At 41.3% G+C, this 16,802-nt stretch overlaps 1 protein-coding gene across 1 annotated transcript in view; it reads right to left on the bottom strand.

The window, feature by feature from the left end:
- Nucleotides 1-16,802, bottom strand: part of ZNF451 (zinc finger protein 451) — a 48,233-nt gene that overhangs the window by 14,232 nt on the left and 17,199 nt on the right. Inside the window, exons 8-13 of the mRNA XM_076332978.1 lie at nucleotides 16,609-16,762; nucleotides 14,449-14,596; nucleotides 9,131-10,782; nucleotides 7,892-8,026; nucleotides 3,658-3,788; nucleotides 1,941-2,127 (exon numbers count right to left, since the gene is read on the bottom strand). Of these exons, the coding sequence (XP_076189093.1) occupies nucleotides 1,941-2,127; nucleotides 3,658-3,788; nucleotides 7,892-8,026; nucleotides 9,131-10,782; nucleotides 14,449-14,596; nucleotides 16,609-16,762 (2,407 nt within the window). The remainder of the gene's footprint in view (nucleotides 1-1,940; nucleotides 2,128-3,657; nucleotides 3,789-7,891; nucleotides 8,027-9,130; nucleotides 10,783-14,448; nucleotides 14,597-16,608; nucleotides 16,763-16,802) is intronic.

The following is a 16,802-nucleotide window of genomic DNA, read 5'->3' as shown; positions in this document are numbered from 1 at the left end:
AAGTTTGCCAGGGAACACTGACAGCCAAAGGACTCATTTGTGCTTCCATCACTTTCCTGCTCAAAGTATTACTTTTTTTTCCCGTAACAACCACATGCATAACTTAAGTGAGATGCACAATGATCAGCCAGCCAGCAAGTTAAGGTTTGGGGCCTCTCAACAGTGCCCATCACCATAAGAGTAAATTAAATGTTAAGGTAGTAAAGGACACTGAAAGAAGGGTTAGATTAGGAAACTTCTGAAAGCAAGACCAATATAAAAAAAAAAAAAAACGGAGTATAATTTATACACAGAAAATGGTTAGATCAAAGTCACCGCCTCTGAGCCAGTATACGCCAGTGAATAAAGCTATACTAGCAAAACTACTCAGGGCAGGGAGCTAGAGTACCCTTACGTAGCAAAACAGTCATTCCCCTCTCCTCACTGTCTCGTATCATTAAGTCGCACAACAAACTGTGAAAGAAAGGAAGCCCCTACAGCTAAACTGACTTACAACTAAATTGACTTAAATTGACTGCTTGCCAGTTACAGCTCTCTTCCAACTCTTCCTCCCAAAAATATGCAAAGCTCCCGAAGCAAAAACAGCCTCCCACATTAATATGTAGTTATAGCTATAATTACATCAGAAGAGATCTATCAATCTAGGAATTTCAATATGCTCTACAAAGAGAACATTCATAGTGGGAATGCAATGATTCAATGTGTAGCTTTATGGATAACTGTGGAGAAAAATCATCTTCCCCCTTGAGCAAAATGAACTACACTAGTAAAGTGGCTGTTCTATAATTAACTACACCAAGAAGTTTTACTGGTATGGCTCCATAATCCAGCTGAAAAATCTAGACCAGCAAATGCCTGGGGTGGCTAGAAAACTCTATAAGCACTTTTTCCGGTATCAGAAGCACGTAATTCCAGCTCACCAGAGATAATTTTTTTCAGGAAACCATTTAGTTATCCTATCTTTCTTTTTCCCTTTAATCGATCGATGCCAATTCACTATTCAGTGCTAGCACTCCACTTTAATGTTCCCGGTAGAACAGCAGCACCATGTGATAGCTCTCATACATCTGCATCAAGACTAGCAGTGTATTTTTCTGAAAACAGTTTAAGGCTAATACAGAAACAACTTTCTGTAATATGCACTCAATTTACAAGCCCCTAAAACCACAACAAGAAGCCAGGAAAAGCAATAACGTGTCTACAGAGACATGTCACGTCTTCTAGGAAAACTTTACTTCAAGATATTTTAAAATACTGAGAAGTATTAAAACTCATCTCAGCTCTGGTATCCTTTGCATGAAAACAAGCTGGCTGAAGCCTCTTTGATTATCCTATATAAAAACATTTTATATAGGATATTTTAGTGATCATTTTAGCATGCCATTCATTAGAATATGGCATTCTAGAGAACTTAAAAGCTTTCATTGATATTTTTCCTCCAAACGGATGTGTGAGCCATGTGCCAGTGAAGACACTTATCAAGTGACTGGAAGTAGCCGGGAGGACAATCAGAGTTAAAATAGGCAGAAATATTTTGGGAAATAATGATGCTTTAGCAGGGTCACATTTGTTTCAGACCCAGAACAAACCAAGCAAAGCAGATTTGAGTACAAATTGACAAATATGCATACGAGAGTGCTCTAAACAGCTTCTCTTTAACTAGAAAGGAGTTTTCAGACTGAAACAACAGTTCGTCTCCTGCTATAATAAAGAATACAGAGAGGACAGAGCTTGTCATGTTGAATAAAAACGCTTAATTAAGTCTCGTTTCAAACCTTGCCCCAAGCAAAGTGATTTTCTTATCTATATTTCATTGAAATACCGGTACAATACAAGAAGCATCAAGCAACAGCTTGTGTTACCAGCACAAGTGTTCAATTCTTTTATTGGAAAGACCTATTGGTTTACCGGAAAGATTGTGTTTAATGTTTACTTTCTACCTTTTGTGGTATCTGAAATGCTGTTTAGCAAAGCACACATCATGTCTCCTTCAATGTGGTGAGGATTTAGTATGCGAGCTGACCGCTGGGTCATCTTAAATTGAGTTTCCAGTTCCAGGAAGCTTTTGTCTCCAGAAAGTACAGTGAAAGGAATTTGCTTGGGCAGGTGCTCATCCAGACGGCCAGCCTGTATGGAAACAAATGACAAGTGTTGAACTGGATCATGTTTTTATCTCGTAGGGTTTAGCTAGCTTTTTGTAAGACAGGTCTATCATAGGAAAGCCTTCTACAGCAACTTACCTCCGCTTTTATGGTCCGATGCACATTATACCACTGTGAAAGGTATTATTTCAACAGTTTGACACTGCGTTTATTCTATACATATGACAATAGATATAGGAAATGGCTACCAGAACAGTAGAGATGGAGTATGGAACAAATTCCTGAAAAGCAGCATTTCAGAACCCTCTCCACATAAAACAAGTCATCTGTGCAGAGCATTTTAAGAATCATAAAAAAAGTGTAATGTAACATACAAACACTGTTGCAAAACACGCTTATATCATATAATTAGATTCTCAAGTAGTTTTATCTAACTGATAAAGCACTATATTAAGAACATGAGTCCCCACGGCATCCCAGATTCCTGTCCTTCACCTGCACCTCTCCCAGTGCAGCCAGAGCCCTAGGTCTACTGAACAGAGGCACTGCTCGTTGTCAGCCCAACAGGGTCTCTGAAACTGGCACCCATCCAACTCCATCTTAAAGAGGCTCTAGATTTGGGCTACTTGAAGAGAGGCAGGAGTTACAGTTTCTGTTTCAGAGAAAAATGTAAGAATTGTGTTTTTTTATTCTTCGTTCCCTAACTAGCCCCCTTCTCCTCCACAACAGACTGATGTCCTATTTGTGCTAACTTTTGTATTCCTATGGAAAGAAGAAAAAAAAAAAAAGTAAATCACTTCTCAACAGGCTGTCTCCACTCAATTCAGTGACAGGTTGTCGTGGTTTAACCCCAGTCGGCAACCAAGTACCACCCAGCTGCTCGCTCATCCTCCCCGACAGTGGGAAGGGGGAGAGAATCGGAAGGGTAAAAGTAAGAAAACTCGTGGGTTGAGATAAGAACAGTTTAATGATTGAAATAAAATGAAATGAATAATAACAATAACAATGTAATGAAAAGGAAAACAACAGAGAGAAACAAAACCCAGGAAAAACAAGTGATGCAACCGCTCACCACCTGCTGACTGATGCCCAGCCCGTTCCCTCAGCAGTGATCGCTGCCCCCCAGCCAATTCCCCCCAGCTTATATACTGAGCATGACGTCACATGGTATGGAATACTCATTTGGCCAGTTTGGGTCAGCTGTCCTGGCAGTGCCCCCTCCCAGCTTCTTGTGCACCTGGCAGAGCATGGGAAGCTGAAAAGTCCTTGACTTAGTATAAACACTGCTTAGCAACAACTAAAACATCAGTGTGTTATCACATTATTCTCATGCTAAATCCAAAACACAGCACTATACCAGCTACTAGGAAGAAAATTAACTCTATCCCAGACGAAACCAGGACACAGGTTTATCATTCTTTTTAGTGGACACAGAAGTCACACAAAGAGAATCTAAGAATCTCATCTGTAATTAGTACATAACACCAATAGCAGATATCATCTGCCACTCTTCTCTGGGTAGAGAAACACAACAATAAAGCATGCAATAACTTACATGAACACAGAGCGCAAAGTCTGCTGCTTCTCTTCTGGTACCGCAACGTGGATGAAGAAAGAAGCATCCAATCCTCTTAAGATAATTGTAAATTTTGCACTGCACTGGAGGTTTCCAGTTGCTGTATCCTCCTAAACAGTGAAGAAGGAAAAAAAAATTAAAAAGAAAAAAGCAAACAAAAAACCCCCCAAACAAACCAGAAATGCCACCATGAATTAAGAATGCAAGAAGGCAAAAGCAAAGATAAGTCTGGCTTTAAAGACAGAATTTATTTTGACCAATGTGAAAGCTAAAATAAACATATAACCAAAATCCCAAAGGAACCCTTGTTCTTGGGTTAGAAAGCAAAAAAGGAAAAAGTAGCTAAGTAGGCAGCCTGATCCTACACAAAGCCTCTCATTCAATTCTGTACGAACTTCTCTTCTAATCCTGAAAAACTTATCTTCTAGAAGTCATGTGCGTTTAGACACAAAGATGTAATTTTTCCAGTTTTAAGCACAGTTATGGTTAATGTGCAGAAGCAGAGGAGCTCTGGGAACATAGTACAAGTAACAGAAATGCTTCTCTTAAGGAATCCTGTACTAATGTAATGCCCAAGATTATTTCCAACACACTCTATAACTGCCTGACACATCACATAACAGAACTCTTTAAAAAGAAGATCCAAGAACTGGAGCAAGAGCTGAAACAAGTGCTAGAATCCTGACAAACACTTGGATGCAGTCAAGGATAAGGAAAATGAGGCTACAGCTGCGGGGGGTGGGGGGGGGGTGGGGGAATAAGTGCAGGAATTTTCTCAACAGTATCCTAAAACATGTAGTTACTGGCTGAGAAAATAGTTGGATAATAGAGATAAGCTGAGTAACAGGCCTGCTATACAGATAAAAAGAATACCAGGCTGAAACAGGTTGCAAGGGAAAGGAAAGGAGCAGCAAGTCTCTCAAGAAGAGAGGGAAAAACAGAGGAGCTTACAGTTACTATGACAACATAAAAAGAAAAACAAATGGTAGGACAATTTGAAGGGAGTGAATAAGAAATTCATGACATTCCCGATTGCTAAGAAATAATGGGTCTGCAATGGGGAAGAAAAAAATGTTGCTTTATTTGCCAGATGGTAGAGTGGCAGAATGTAAGAAAAGATTTGAATAGAAAGTGAAAGCAGTTATTGATGGCACTTCATGTGAAGACATGTGAAACTAAGGCTCAAGTAAACAGGCGTCAGAGGATTGTGTATTCCAACCTGCCCAACCCTAGTCTGACAAAGAAGTAGAAGCAATCTTCAGTAGATTTCTCCTGGGCTTTTTGGTTTTGGTTCCCCCCCCGCCCTTTTCAACCTAATGGCTATAAGAGGGTATCAAAAATTATCTCAAAGCTCAAAGGTTTAGCAACAGACTACACAGAAACAATTTAGGGGTATCTGTGAGAAAAATAGCATTTGCAAGTCGTTCTCATCTGTTGTGACAGCCTGGGTCACTGCTATTTGGGAAATAGCCAACCCTGGCTTTTGGCTGCATAAATGTACAACATAAACATTTGACCAGGACAGCTGAAAACAATGAGAGAACTGTATTTACTCTGAGGGAGCTAGACCACAAATGAGTGAAGAACAACTGAGTATCTGAAAACAGAAACAGTACAGAGCCTGGGCAATACAATGGAGGAACTCAAAGCAAAGCTAAGACTGTATTAGCAATAGGAATAACAGAAATAACGCAGAAGTATCATATAAAAATAATAATAATAAAAAATTCAGAAATGTTGTTTGGGAAATGCAGAAAAAAATCAGAAGAGACAGGGATGTCGCTATATTTTCACAGGCTAAACAAACAAGAATAGCATGCATCAAATAACTCTGTAAACCATTATTATGAGAAGGCACCTACAACAATAAATCCAGATGTAACAATATAGTTGACACTAATAAACTGCTAAAGTATTCTCTGATATGAATATGGCCCATTTTAATCACCATTAACTCTTCAGCATGGGTTTTTCAGTTCCAGTGCTCCAGCAGCCATTCCCACGAGGCAGCCTGCATGCAGCAACCCGGTTTGGGAAGCAAGAAATTGAGTGGCACTGACACGGGCTGGGCTGTGCCAGAAGGCACCCATGTTTGGAACATCCCTGGGCACAGTATCTTAACTAGCACAGAGGTACCTTTGGGTAAGATTATCGTATTAATAGAGGTTGCTAACAATAGATTAGTAACACCAAGACTGTACTATGGATTATTTCTCTTTCTTAGATAGGTCAGAGAAGAGACATTTCTGACAACAATACAGTTCAGACATTCCTGTGTTCAATCAATTTTTTCTTACTGAATCAAAACAGGGCATTTTAACCTTGGAAAATAGTAACAGTACAGAAGACCCTGACATAACAAACAAGCTTGGGTCAATTAATGACAAACCAGTTTTGAGTAAATTAAATAGAATAACAAAGTATGACTGAAAGCAAGTGTCTGAATTCAAGTGGGAAAAGTTTGACATAACTGTGAAAAATTATTCTTTGCTAAATAATTCTTTATAAAACCCAAACAGAGTAGCTTTGGACTTTAGATGTCAAACAGGCCTGACATTTCTTCAAGTCAGATTCCTAATAGTTTCTTATTTTTATCTGTAGAAAAAGAAAAGGAAAAAAAAAGTGTTTTTCCAAGGCCAAGTGGACTGAATAATTATAGAAATAAACAACAAATCTTCAGCAATTAAAAACCACAACCAAACCCCAAATCACAATAGCCTTAGAAGTCAAGGAGTGCAGAGGTGAAATGAAATTTGACCAGAAGTCAAGCTGGGCAAAACCTCACAAAAGATAGTAAGAACAAACAACAGGTTCTTCAGCCATATAGAAAAGAGAATATAAATAAATGGAGCAGCCAGGTAGCAAGGATGAAATAGAAATCCAGGATGATTAGGTATAACTGAAACCCTCAAAATCAGTATTTTCTGTGGCTTTGTGTGCATATGAGCACGTGCGCAAGAATACTGTTACTGTACAGAGAGGCCAAAGGCTAGGTAATGACAATACAGGTAATGATACAGAAGCAGTGCCTGAGCAGAACACAAAACTCAGGAGCATAACCCACTTTAACAGAGAAGACCAGAGGATTCATCCCCAAAACTCCTAACAACCAGACATTAGACTACAGGTCCAGGAGCACAGCTGACTGTTTGAAGAACTTACACTTTACATTAACAGACATACTTGCTCTGCCTTCATCAGCTAACTGGAATACCTGTTTCTAAGAGGAAAAAAAAAAAAAAAAGTGATTCAGGCATCAACAGGCCTTTCTGTCCAACCTCAGCAGCATGAAAACTCTCCGCTTTCAGGATGTTCTTGATTATCTTTTAAAGGAAGAGATAATAAAGAACATTAAATAAAGAAGTAGTGCAGTGCAATGGTGTTTACTATGTGTAAAACACACCTGCCAATTCCTACAAGTCTGTTAAGATGATGCCTATGTTTCAGGCAATAAATATTTTGAAACTATCCCTTATCTAGACTTTACTGAAGTATCCAGTGTACCATAGGCAAAATAATTATAAAGGCAGATACAGAGAAAACCAGTAGAAAAAGCCTGAGGTGGACAAGAGGTTGGTTGAAGAATAGTCAGGCAAGGAAAAGTATCAAGTTAAAGGGATGCTATTGGTAGACTTCGCAAAGAGTTTTCTTACAAACCCATAACAATAAGTTCCATCAATCACCTTGTACCACTACTGGTACCTTCCAGATGTGAGATACACATACTGATGTACAGGATGACCAGGGACATCCTTAAGGAGCAAGCCAGAGACAGAACAAAATTCAAGTACAAGAACGTAAAATCATGCCTTTTAGAACTAAAAAGTAAAAGAACATTATGACAAGGACTTGGGATTTAGAAAGAAAATAGTCTCTGAGTATTATGGCTGTCCTGATAATTACGAAAACCTAGTAGTTTTCTTAGGCTGACACAGCCTAAGAAAGTTCAACAGGGAAGCCAGAAAGACTCCTAAACCATTCAGCAATTCTGGAACAATATTCTACAAGGAATAATAAGAGCAGAGGAGGTTAAGACTGAGTTAGAAAAGTTCAAGAACATTTCTATTACATGGTGCCTCTGACACTGTGACTTAAGAAGCCCTAGTGGCTGCTTGTTCCTGTTCTTTATTCTCTCAGATTCAAAGAATCTCTGCTCAAGTATTTGTGTAGACTTGTTAATCTTATCTTCCTATTTTCTTCAACCACTTTTTACCTTGAAAGCCCCAGATAAATGTCCCTTGGTTCAGGTTAGCTGGCAGCTGCGAGAATAAGCTTCCCCAGTTGTCCAGATCCACCAACACAATGTGAGTCATGGTACTCAGGTAGTCAAGATCAGGAAGTTCACCATCTTCAATGGGATAAAAAGGACGCATTTAAAGTTCACCTGACTTTCTGGTCAACCAACATACATCAACTTAAGATACACTTTTGAAAATTCATGTATTCAACTGTTCTATAAGCTAAAAGTTACAAAAAATGATCTTATTTGGCGATTGCATTGTTTTTAAATCAACTGAAGTAGCATTTAGTAATGCATAAATCAGACAAAGAAAGTAGAATCTAGCTATACGATGGTGTAAAGCTGGATAGTTTTGTGGTAGGCACAGAAAGCTGTTGTCCTGCACTGAAACATTTTAATAGTCCATTTAATATTCAACTGTGCACCCCCTACTATGGCAAGTCTCTGTGACATTTAATTGCTTACATGCATAAAAGCACGTAAAATGTTTAGAGACATACTTTTTCCTGTATATCTAACATAAATGTCAACCTTTTAATCAAAAGTATTATGACACCATGAGTAATTAAAAACACTTCCAATTTTTGAACACAAGGTACACCTTCAGCATTCTTGATATCATTCTTAGAAGTGACATGAACTTCCAAAATATTTGCATGCTCAAGGCAAAAAACCTAATACATACTGAGAATATAAATTCTCAGCTGAAATTATTTTTTGGCAAGCTAAGGAAACTGAGAAGATGGTGTTGTAATAGGACTTCCCACACAGAAAGCACTACCAGGCTCGTAAATATTTATACATACAAAGAAGGCAAGTTTCTCCTGAATGTGTGTAATATAGACCACTTTTACATTTCTAGGAGTTAGATCTCTATTTGGGGTCCTTGATTGTCCTCTTCCTTTTAACACCAAATTATGCTCCCAAATAATTTGAAAATTAAATGTTTTAGACCCAGGGTTCTCACATCTGCCTACTTCTTGTTTTATAAAGACTTCATGCAGACAGCATATAGCAATAAATTGTTGAGTCCAAGTTCTGGAAACTCAAATACTGAGAATTCAAGATGCAGCTTTCAGAAATAACAAATATTAAATTCTGAGCTGATTTATAGACTGGATGTAGGCAAATGGCGCTACATACTTGTACTGACACTGAAACAGAGTGTGTTAAAGACAACAATATTTTTCTAATGGTAAAATTTCTACAAACCTTCACCAGGTTCTTCAGAGTGTGCCAAGTTCTCCTTTTTTTCTTTCTTTCCCTGTATTGGTCCATGCAGAGGAGACGACTGTGGTCTTTCCTGAGTCTTGGATGGAGATGCTTGAAATTTTAGCTTGTCAGGTTTTCTGTCCACACAAGCCCCACTTGCTGTGAACTTGAATACTGTATTTTCTGATTCTGATGCAAGACTTGATAGATCAGGTTTCTGCAGGAAGCAGTGTTTCATGTGATAGTGCTGATGTGCGCTCTGAAGATCGTCGAAGTTTTTGTTGCACGCAGCACATCTAACAACATACATCTCTTCCTTATGTTTCAGTGACGTGTGACTGTTGAGATGACTGTTCAAATCAGCAAAATTTTGTGCAGTTGCAGAACAGAAGCAGCATCGAAACCATAAGTTTCCTTTTTGCAACATGGCTTTCTGACAATTCACATAATCGTTCCTCCTGTTTATTCTGGAGACATAAGTTGTCCGGCAACCACAGGTTAAACGGTCTCCTTTTTCTACCGGGAGGAAGTCCTCCTCTTTTTTTATTGATACTTCCATCTGCTCAGGCACAAATGCATAGTCCATGCTATGAATCTCCTTATAATGGATTAGAAATTCCTCTTGTGTGTCAAAGAAGAGATTACCACAAAGGCCACAGAAGTATTTAGTCTGTACCTCCTGGTTATGATGCTCTTGGAAGTGTCGCTGTAGAGTTCCTACTTTCCGAAAGTGATTTCTGCATAAGCCACAGCAGTATCTGTGAAATGCATGGCTTTCTAAGGACATGCAATGTTGTTTAACGCTCTCTTCAGATTCAAACATCTCCTCACAAATGCGGCATTGCCATTTTCCCAGAATAGGACTTTTTCCAGGGGAGAGTTCCATAGGACTAGGAATGCAATCTTTCCTTTCACCTGCAGAAATGCACGCTGTGTCAGAAGCGGATGGCATAGGTTCATCTTCTAGAGCTTCTTGCTCATAATAGTAGCTATGTCCACCATGAAATTCAGTCACATGTCCCATGATATCCTCTTCTCCGAGATCTACAGAGCATGCTCTGCACCAGAGAAGAAAATTAGTCAAGTGTGCTCCCCCATGGAATCGACTCATATGCAGGCGGATAATGCTTGAATTTTCAGCAAGCTTTCCACACACAGCACACTTGTGACAGATCCTATTTGCTGATAAAATATGCTTTTCTACTGACTCTTCTGTAAAAAACTTTTGAAGGCATTCACAAAACCAGGCTTTTACTTTGCAAGCACTACCTTGACTTTGGTTTGCTACATGATCTTCATTTTTATCTTTTGAATCGCTCTTCCGTTTTGAAGGAGTAGACCCCCTTTCACTGGTAGACTCATTCGAAGTCAAATGTCTTTTAAGCAGTGGTCTTGACCGATCCACAATATGGCATAAATGAGGCTGATTTTTATTTTTTCCATTGATATGACAGAACATCAAGATGGACTCTTCCATTGTAGTAAGAACTTTAATGTTATGTTGAGTGGTTTGCTTATGCTGGGTGATCTGATTCTTATCAGCAAACAGTTTGTCACAGTTCTCGCAGTGACCTTTTGTTTTAAATATCTCTGCAACTTGGGAGATGCTCTTCTTTGACAGTGCCACAGGCCCAGAATTACGACAACGTGTTCTAGAATGGATTAAAAAAAAATAAAGATGTTATATTGTAACCTGAAACATTTTTAAACTTTCAGCTGTACTTTGAAATATTACCTAGTAGCTACAGAAATTACTGCATGGAAATAGTGTCCTCTATATACTTTAACTCACCTACTAGCTTGCCAACAAAAACACGCAATGCCTATCTAGTCCCTGCACTTTAAAGAGAATTAGGTGATAATTTCCAAAACTAGAACTTCGATTGATGCTTATGTTGTTGACTCGACCTACTGTTTACAAACAGAGAAGGACTGGTGGGAGATGTGGTGGCCGGAGGCCGTCTTGGGCTTAGCGACCATGAAATGGTAGAATTCTCCATTCTTGGTGAAGTAAGGAGGGGGGGGCAGCAAAACCGCAACCATGGACTTCCGGAGGGCGGACTTTGGCCTGTTCAGGACGCTGGTTGAGAGAGTCCCTTGGGAGACGGTCCTGAAGGGCAAAGGGGTCCAGGAAGGCTGGACGATCTTCAAGAAGGAAGCCTTAAAGGCACAGGAGCAGGCTGTCCCCATATGCCCTAAGAAGAACGGGCGGGGAAGACGACCAGCCTGGCTGAACGGGGAGCTCTTGCTGGGACTCAGGAAAAAAAGGAGAGTTAACCACTTGTGGAAGAAGGGGCAGGCAACTCAAGAAGAGTACAGGGATCTCGTTAGGTCATGCAGAGAGGAAATGAGAAAAGCAAAAGCCCAGCTAGAACGCAATCTGGCCGCTGTCGTTAGAGACAACAAAAAATGTTTTTACAAATATATTAATGACAAGAAGAGAGCCAGGGAGAATCTCCATCCCTTATTGGATGTGGGCGGGAACATTGTCACTAAGGATGAGGAAAGGCTGAGGAACTCAATGCCTTCTTTGCCTCAGTCTTTAACAGGCAGACCAGTTATCCTCAGGGTATTTAGCCCCCCGAGCTGGAAGACAGGGACGGCGAGCAGGATGAACCCCCCCATAATCCAAGAGGAAGCAGTCAACGACCTGCTACGCCACCTGGATGCTCACAAGTCTATGGGCCCAGATGGGATCCACCCGAGAGTGCTGAGGGAGCTGGCAGAGAAGCTCGCCAAGCCACTCTCCATCATTTATCAGCAGTCCTGGTTAATGGGGGAGGTCCCGGACAACTGGAGGCTTGCCAATGTGATGCCCATCTACAAGAAGGGCCGGAAGGAGGATCCGGGGAACTACAGGCCTGTCAGCCTGACCTCGGTGCCAGGGAAGATTATGGAGCGGTTCATCTTGAGGGTGCTCACAAGGCAGGTGTGGGACAACCAGGGGATCAGGCCCAGCCAGCACGGGTTCATGAGAGGCAGGTCCTGCTTGACCAACCTGATCTCCTTCTATGACCAGGTGACCCGCCTAGTGGATGAGGGAAAGGCTGTGGATGTGGTCTACCTGGACTTCAGCAAGGCCTTTGACACTGTCTCCCACAGCATTCTCCTAGAGAAGCTGGCGGCTCATGGCTTAGACAGGTGTACTCTGCGCTGGGTAAAAAAACTGGCTGGACGGCCGGGCCCAGAGAGTTGTGGTGAATGGAGTTACATCCAGTTGGCGGCCGGTCACGAGCGGTGTTCCCCAGGGCTCGGTTTTGGGGCCGGTCTTGTTCACTATCTTTATCGATGATCTGGATGAGGGGATCGAGTGCACCCTCAGTAAGTTTGCAGACGACACCAAGTTGGGCGGGAGTGTTGATCTGCGTGAGGATAGGAAGGCTCTGCAGAGGGACCTGGACAGGCTGGATCGATGGGCCGAGGCCAACTGTATGAGATTCAACAAGGCCAAGTGCCGGGTCCTGCACTTTGGCCACAACAACCCCATGCAGCGCTACAGGCTTGGGGAACAGTGGCTGGAAAGCTGCATGGCGGAAAAGGACCTGGGGGGTGGTGGTCAACAGCCGGCTGAACATGAGCCGGCAGTGTGCCCAGGTGGCCAAGAAGGCCAATGGCATCCTGGCCTGTATCAGAAATAGTGTGGCCAGCAGGAGTAGGGAAGTGATCGTGCCCCTGTACTCGGCCCTGGTGAGGCTGCACCTCGAATACTGTGTTCAGTTTTGGGCCCCTCACTCCAAGAAGGACATTGAGGTGCTGGAGCGTGTCCAGAAAAGGGCAACAAGGCTGGTGAGGGGTCTGGAGAACAAGTCTTCTGAGGAGCGGCTGAGGGAACTGGGGTTGTTTAGCCTGGAGAAAAGGAGGCTCAGGGGAGACCTTACTGCTCTCTACAGCTACCTGAAAGGAGGTTGTAGTGAGGTGGGTGTTGGTCTCTTCTCCCAAGTAACTAGCGATAGGATGAGAAGAAACGGCCTCAAGTTGCACCAGGGGAGGTTTAGATTGGATGTGAGGAAAAATGTCTTTACTGAAAGAGTGGTTAAACATTGGAAGAGGCTGCCCAGAGAAGCGGTTGAGTCACCATCCCTGGAGGTATTTAAAAGACGTGTAGATGAGGCGCTTAGGGACATGGTTTAGTGGGCATGGTGGTGTTGGGTCGACGGTTTGACTCGATGATCTTAGAGGTCTTTTCCAACCTTAATGATTCTATGATTCTATGACTCAGTACATTTTAGAAATCAAATGCTGCCAACTTAGAAATAGTGCAATGGAGACGAGTTTTGTTGTTCTGTTACAAAAAGTAACAAAAAGGATACAGACATCGATCAGCATTCTGCAGTGGATTGCGTGGGGTAAGGTGGCGTAAAAGATATGGAAAGGGGGCAATTGTTTTATAGTTTACTCAGGGAGTCAACATTCAGATGGTCCTAGATGCCCTGAAATCCACTAGCACCACTAAGAACACGCCTGCCTATGTGACAGTGTGCTCCCCTTCCCTCCCCTCAACCTGACCTTTATCTCCTTTACAGGAGATTTGGCTCCTGTGGCCATCTCCCCCGGCTCAAGCAGTAACTACCAGGGGCAGTCTTAATAGATGCTGGTCGTGATAGCTGCGTGTGGCTCAAAGTGGATTCGGGAGCCAGATAACACCACAATAGCCAAAGGCTATTGTGAGCAATGTGCCCACCTAACCACAGTGATCGGTATGCAAATATGACTGAGGCAATCATCTTACCCCCATAAATAGCGAGCAGCCCAAGAGCCCTTTGAGCTCTCCTGCACGGCAGTGGACTGCACAACAGAATCTCCCCTTGAGTAGGGACACCTCTCAAGGTTACTCCTTGAGGTTGAGAGATGCCTTGCTGCAACAGATCCTCGGTAGGTGACTAACAGCATGCTAAACTTTGAAATCTTAGCTAAGCGATATAGAGGATTGATTGTGCATATGTAATCCTTTAGACATAAACTGTTGATCAAGTCTGGGACTAGGACTGGATTCAGCCACACCTAGACTCCTCTCTGAGAAGGAGTTTAGAAAGCAAGGGGGTCCTTTCTGAACCTCATGACTCAACGGGAAGGTCTCACTGACAGTTTTGCCTGACCCTGTCCCCTATGCAGTAAATAATCAAGTGTACCTTGCCATCGAATCTTGTTAAACCACTGTTGCATTTACCACTGAACTTTGTTAACTCACTGTTTTATATCAATAAAGTATATTTTCGCTTCTCTCTTATGAGTGAAGTGCACTCTTACTCCATCTGCAACAGCCTATCTGTTATCGTTCTATGGATGTTCATATTAAAAGACAGCTGTCTCTCACAAACCTGAAATGAGCTGTTAATTCCATATGCGAGCGTAGTATCTGGCAGCAGGATATACACTTCACTTGGAAGGGGACCTCTTTGCACAGAGATATCAGAAGGTTCTTTGCATAGGATGGGAAAGGTAGAGGAAGGCCAGCCTTCATTTCATCTATAATATGGAATGGCAGAAAGTGCAACTACATGTTAAAGACTTCTTTCATAGTGCTTCAGCTCTCAGACAACATAGTTACAATTGTACTCGTTTGTCACAGGGTTCAGAAAGCAAGTTACCACGTGTCAGCTGAGTCACAGTAATTGTGCAATGGAAGCTTTAAATAAAACTGCATTAATTTTTTAAACTTCTGTAACAATCGTATCTGAATGTTTGCATCTTGCTTTTTCATACTCCGTGACTGACTCTACTTCCCTTTTCCTCCTTCTACAAGGTCAGGTCAGATATCTCTCCTAGGAAGGTTCTTTTTGACCTTCTTCCCCTCCATCTATCACCACCTGTCTACTCTTACTACATACACTTTTGTTTAAAGCCATAGTGCGTTTAAAAAAAAGAAGAAAGTATGCAATTCATTTAACAAGTTCCCACATACTCTGACCATCTCTCTTTCCCATCATCAGTGTTAATTCTCCTTAAATTTTTAGGTGCAGGACTTTCTGTTGTTCCGAGTACATACTCCATGTCTAACTCCAAGTACCAGCAGAATAAAAAGTTTTCTATTGAAAAGAGAATGGGAAACGGCTTATGAACTATATATTGCTGTTAATGTTCTGCATCTTAGGAGGCAAATTCTCTTTTAATTTTCTGTTTAGTAAGATGTGATCATCAGCAGGCAGTAATTTGAGGTTATGCCTTTCAACTAACTTCACTGCCAGATCTTACAGACCATGCTGATATTAGTCATGAAGACCTACCAATGCAAAAGAAAAAATGGAGCACTTGCTTTTTTTGTGCTGAGCTAAGCGCTATCCATCTCTAAAGAAGAAAACACTATTTTGTGCTTTTAATCTTTTCAAAGCAATAGCTACCCAGTAATCTTTTTTTAAAACCTATGGCCTGATTTTAAAGGCATCTACAGTCAGCACATTCGGAATTAATAACCTATTTGAGAGTAAAAGTACATTAGATTTACAATACATGAGAACTCAGAACTGTGCAGCTGATTGTCACTTCCATGAAGATGGCAGCACTAACTCAACCTGCAGGAAGACTCCTTCAAAGCCTGTCTTTACTGTATAATTCCTGCAGCCACTCTGGGGGGAGGGCAGAAGTAGAAGATATAGTTATGAAGATGAGAAATAACTAAACCAATCCTTCTGGCCATGTAGGCTTATCCTGAAAGCTACACTATCTAAAATATGGCAGCTTCTTGAATAAGAAGTCAACTCCATCTATCTCTCATCTGTCTCAGTCATTTACCTAACATTAAAGTAAATGCTTTAATGCCTATTGCTTATATCAAAGCTAAAAAGTCAGTACAGCTATGATGGTCATTAACCCTGCTTTCAAGACCACGACCAGACAGGTATCTTCTGTGGAATCTAGTAAGTATGGTTCAGGATGTTACCAGCTCACAACATAACCAGTATTTTAGCCTTCAGTAGCAATGCAGCCAGTGCAAGGCATCAGACCAGCAGCACAGTTCCAGCCAGGCAGGCTAAATTTGCTATTATATGGAGAAGAAACTTTCACAGGTCTTTTCCATCAGGAATGCCAAGGACTCTGGCAAGAAAAATAGCCTCCAGCAGACTTCAGACAGTACAGTAAGGGGAAGGAACATCACAGCCAGTCTGACTGGAATTGAAAAAGAAATTTACGTGTTTTGGTCCAAGTTCCTATCAACATGCTAAATGTAAACTTATTTAGGACAGTAGTTGCACAGAGTCACTGGAGGATGAGAGGCTTATATAAGAGACAAAGGAAAGTCTGCTTCTCATTACAGCAACTGTGACGGAGGAATCGTTTCTACACAAAAATATTAATTTCAAAGCATCTCCTCTTACAGAACTGTATCACATTTAAGACCTTAAAAGAAAAATAAGAATTCATTAAAAACAAAACTTGAAAACCTTAAGCTTTTTTACACAGCAGAAAAACGTAAGTCACTTCATACCATAAGGATCAACTATCAGAAGGAATGAAAAACAGTACACTTAGTAGCAACATACCACTCAATTTAGAAACCTGGAGGAAGTGGTTCTTCCCTGACATATGCTGCAAGCATTCATCTCTGTTGGTGAAAAGGAGGAAGCAGTTTGGGCATGCAAAACACTGAATATGCTGTGGAGGGAGATCTTTTTTATGTCCATCATTTTCATTTAGCTGGAAGAGAAAATGATCTAGTTAGGAAAAAAAAAAAGGT

The sequence above is a fragment of the Aptenodytes patagonicus genome, chromosome 3 (assembly GCF_965638725.1).
Source record: "Aptenodytes patagonicus chromosome 3, bAptPat1.pri.cur, whole genome shotgun sequence".
In the NCBI taxonomy this organism is placed as follows: Eukaryota; Metazoa; Chordata; class Aves; order Sphenisciformes; family Spheniscidae; genus Aptenodytes; species Aptenodytes patagonicus.
Note: the sequence above shows the minus strand (reverse complement) of the source record. Positions and strands in the feature narration are given on the sequence as shown.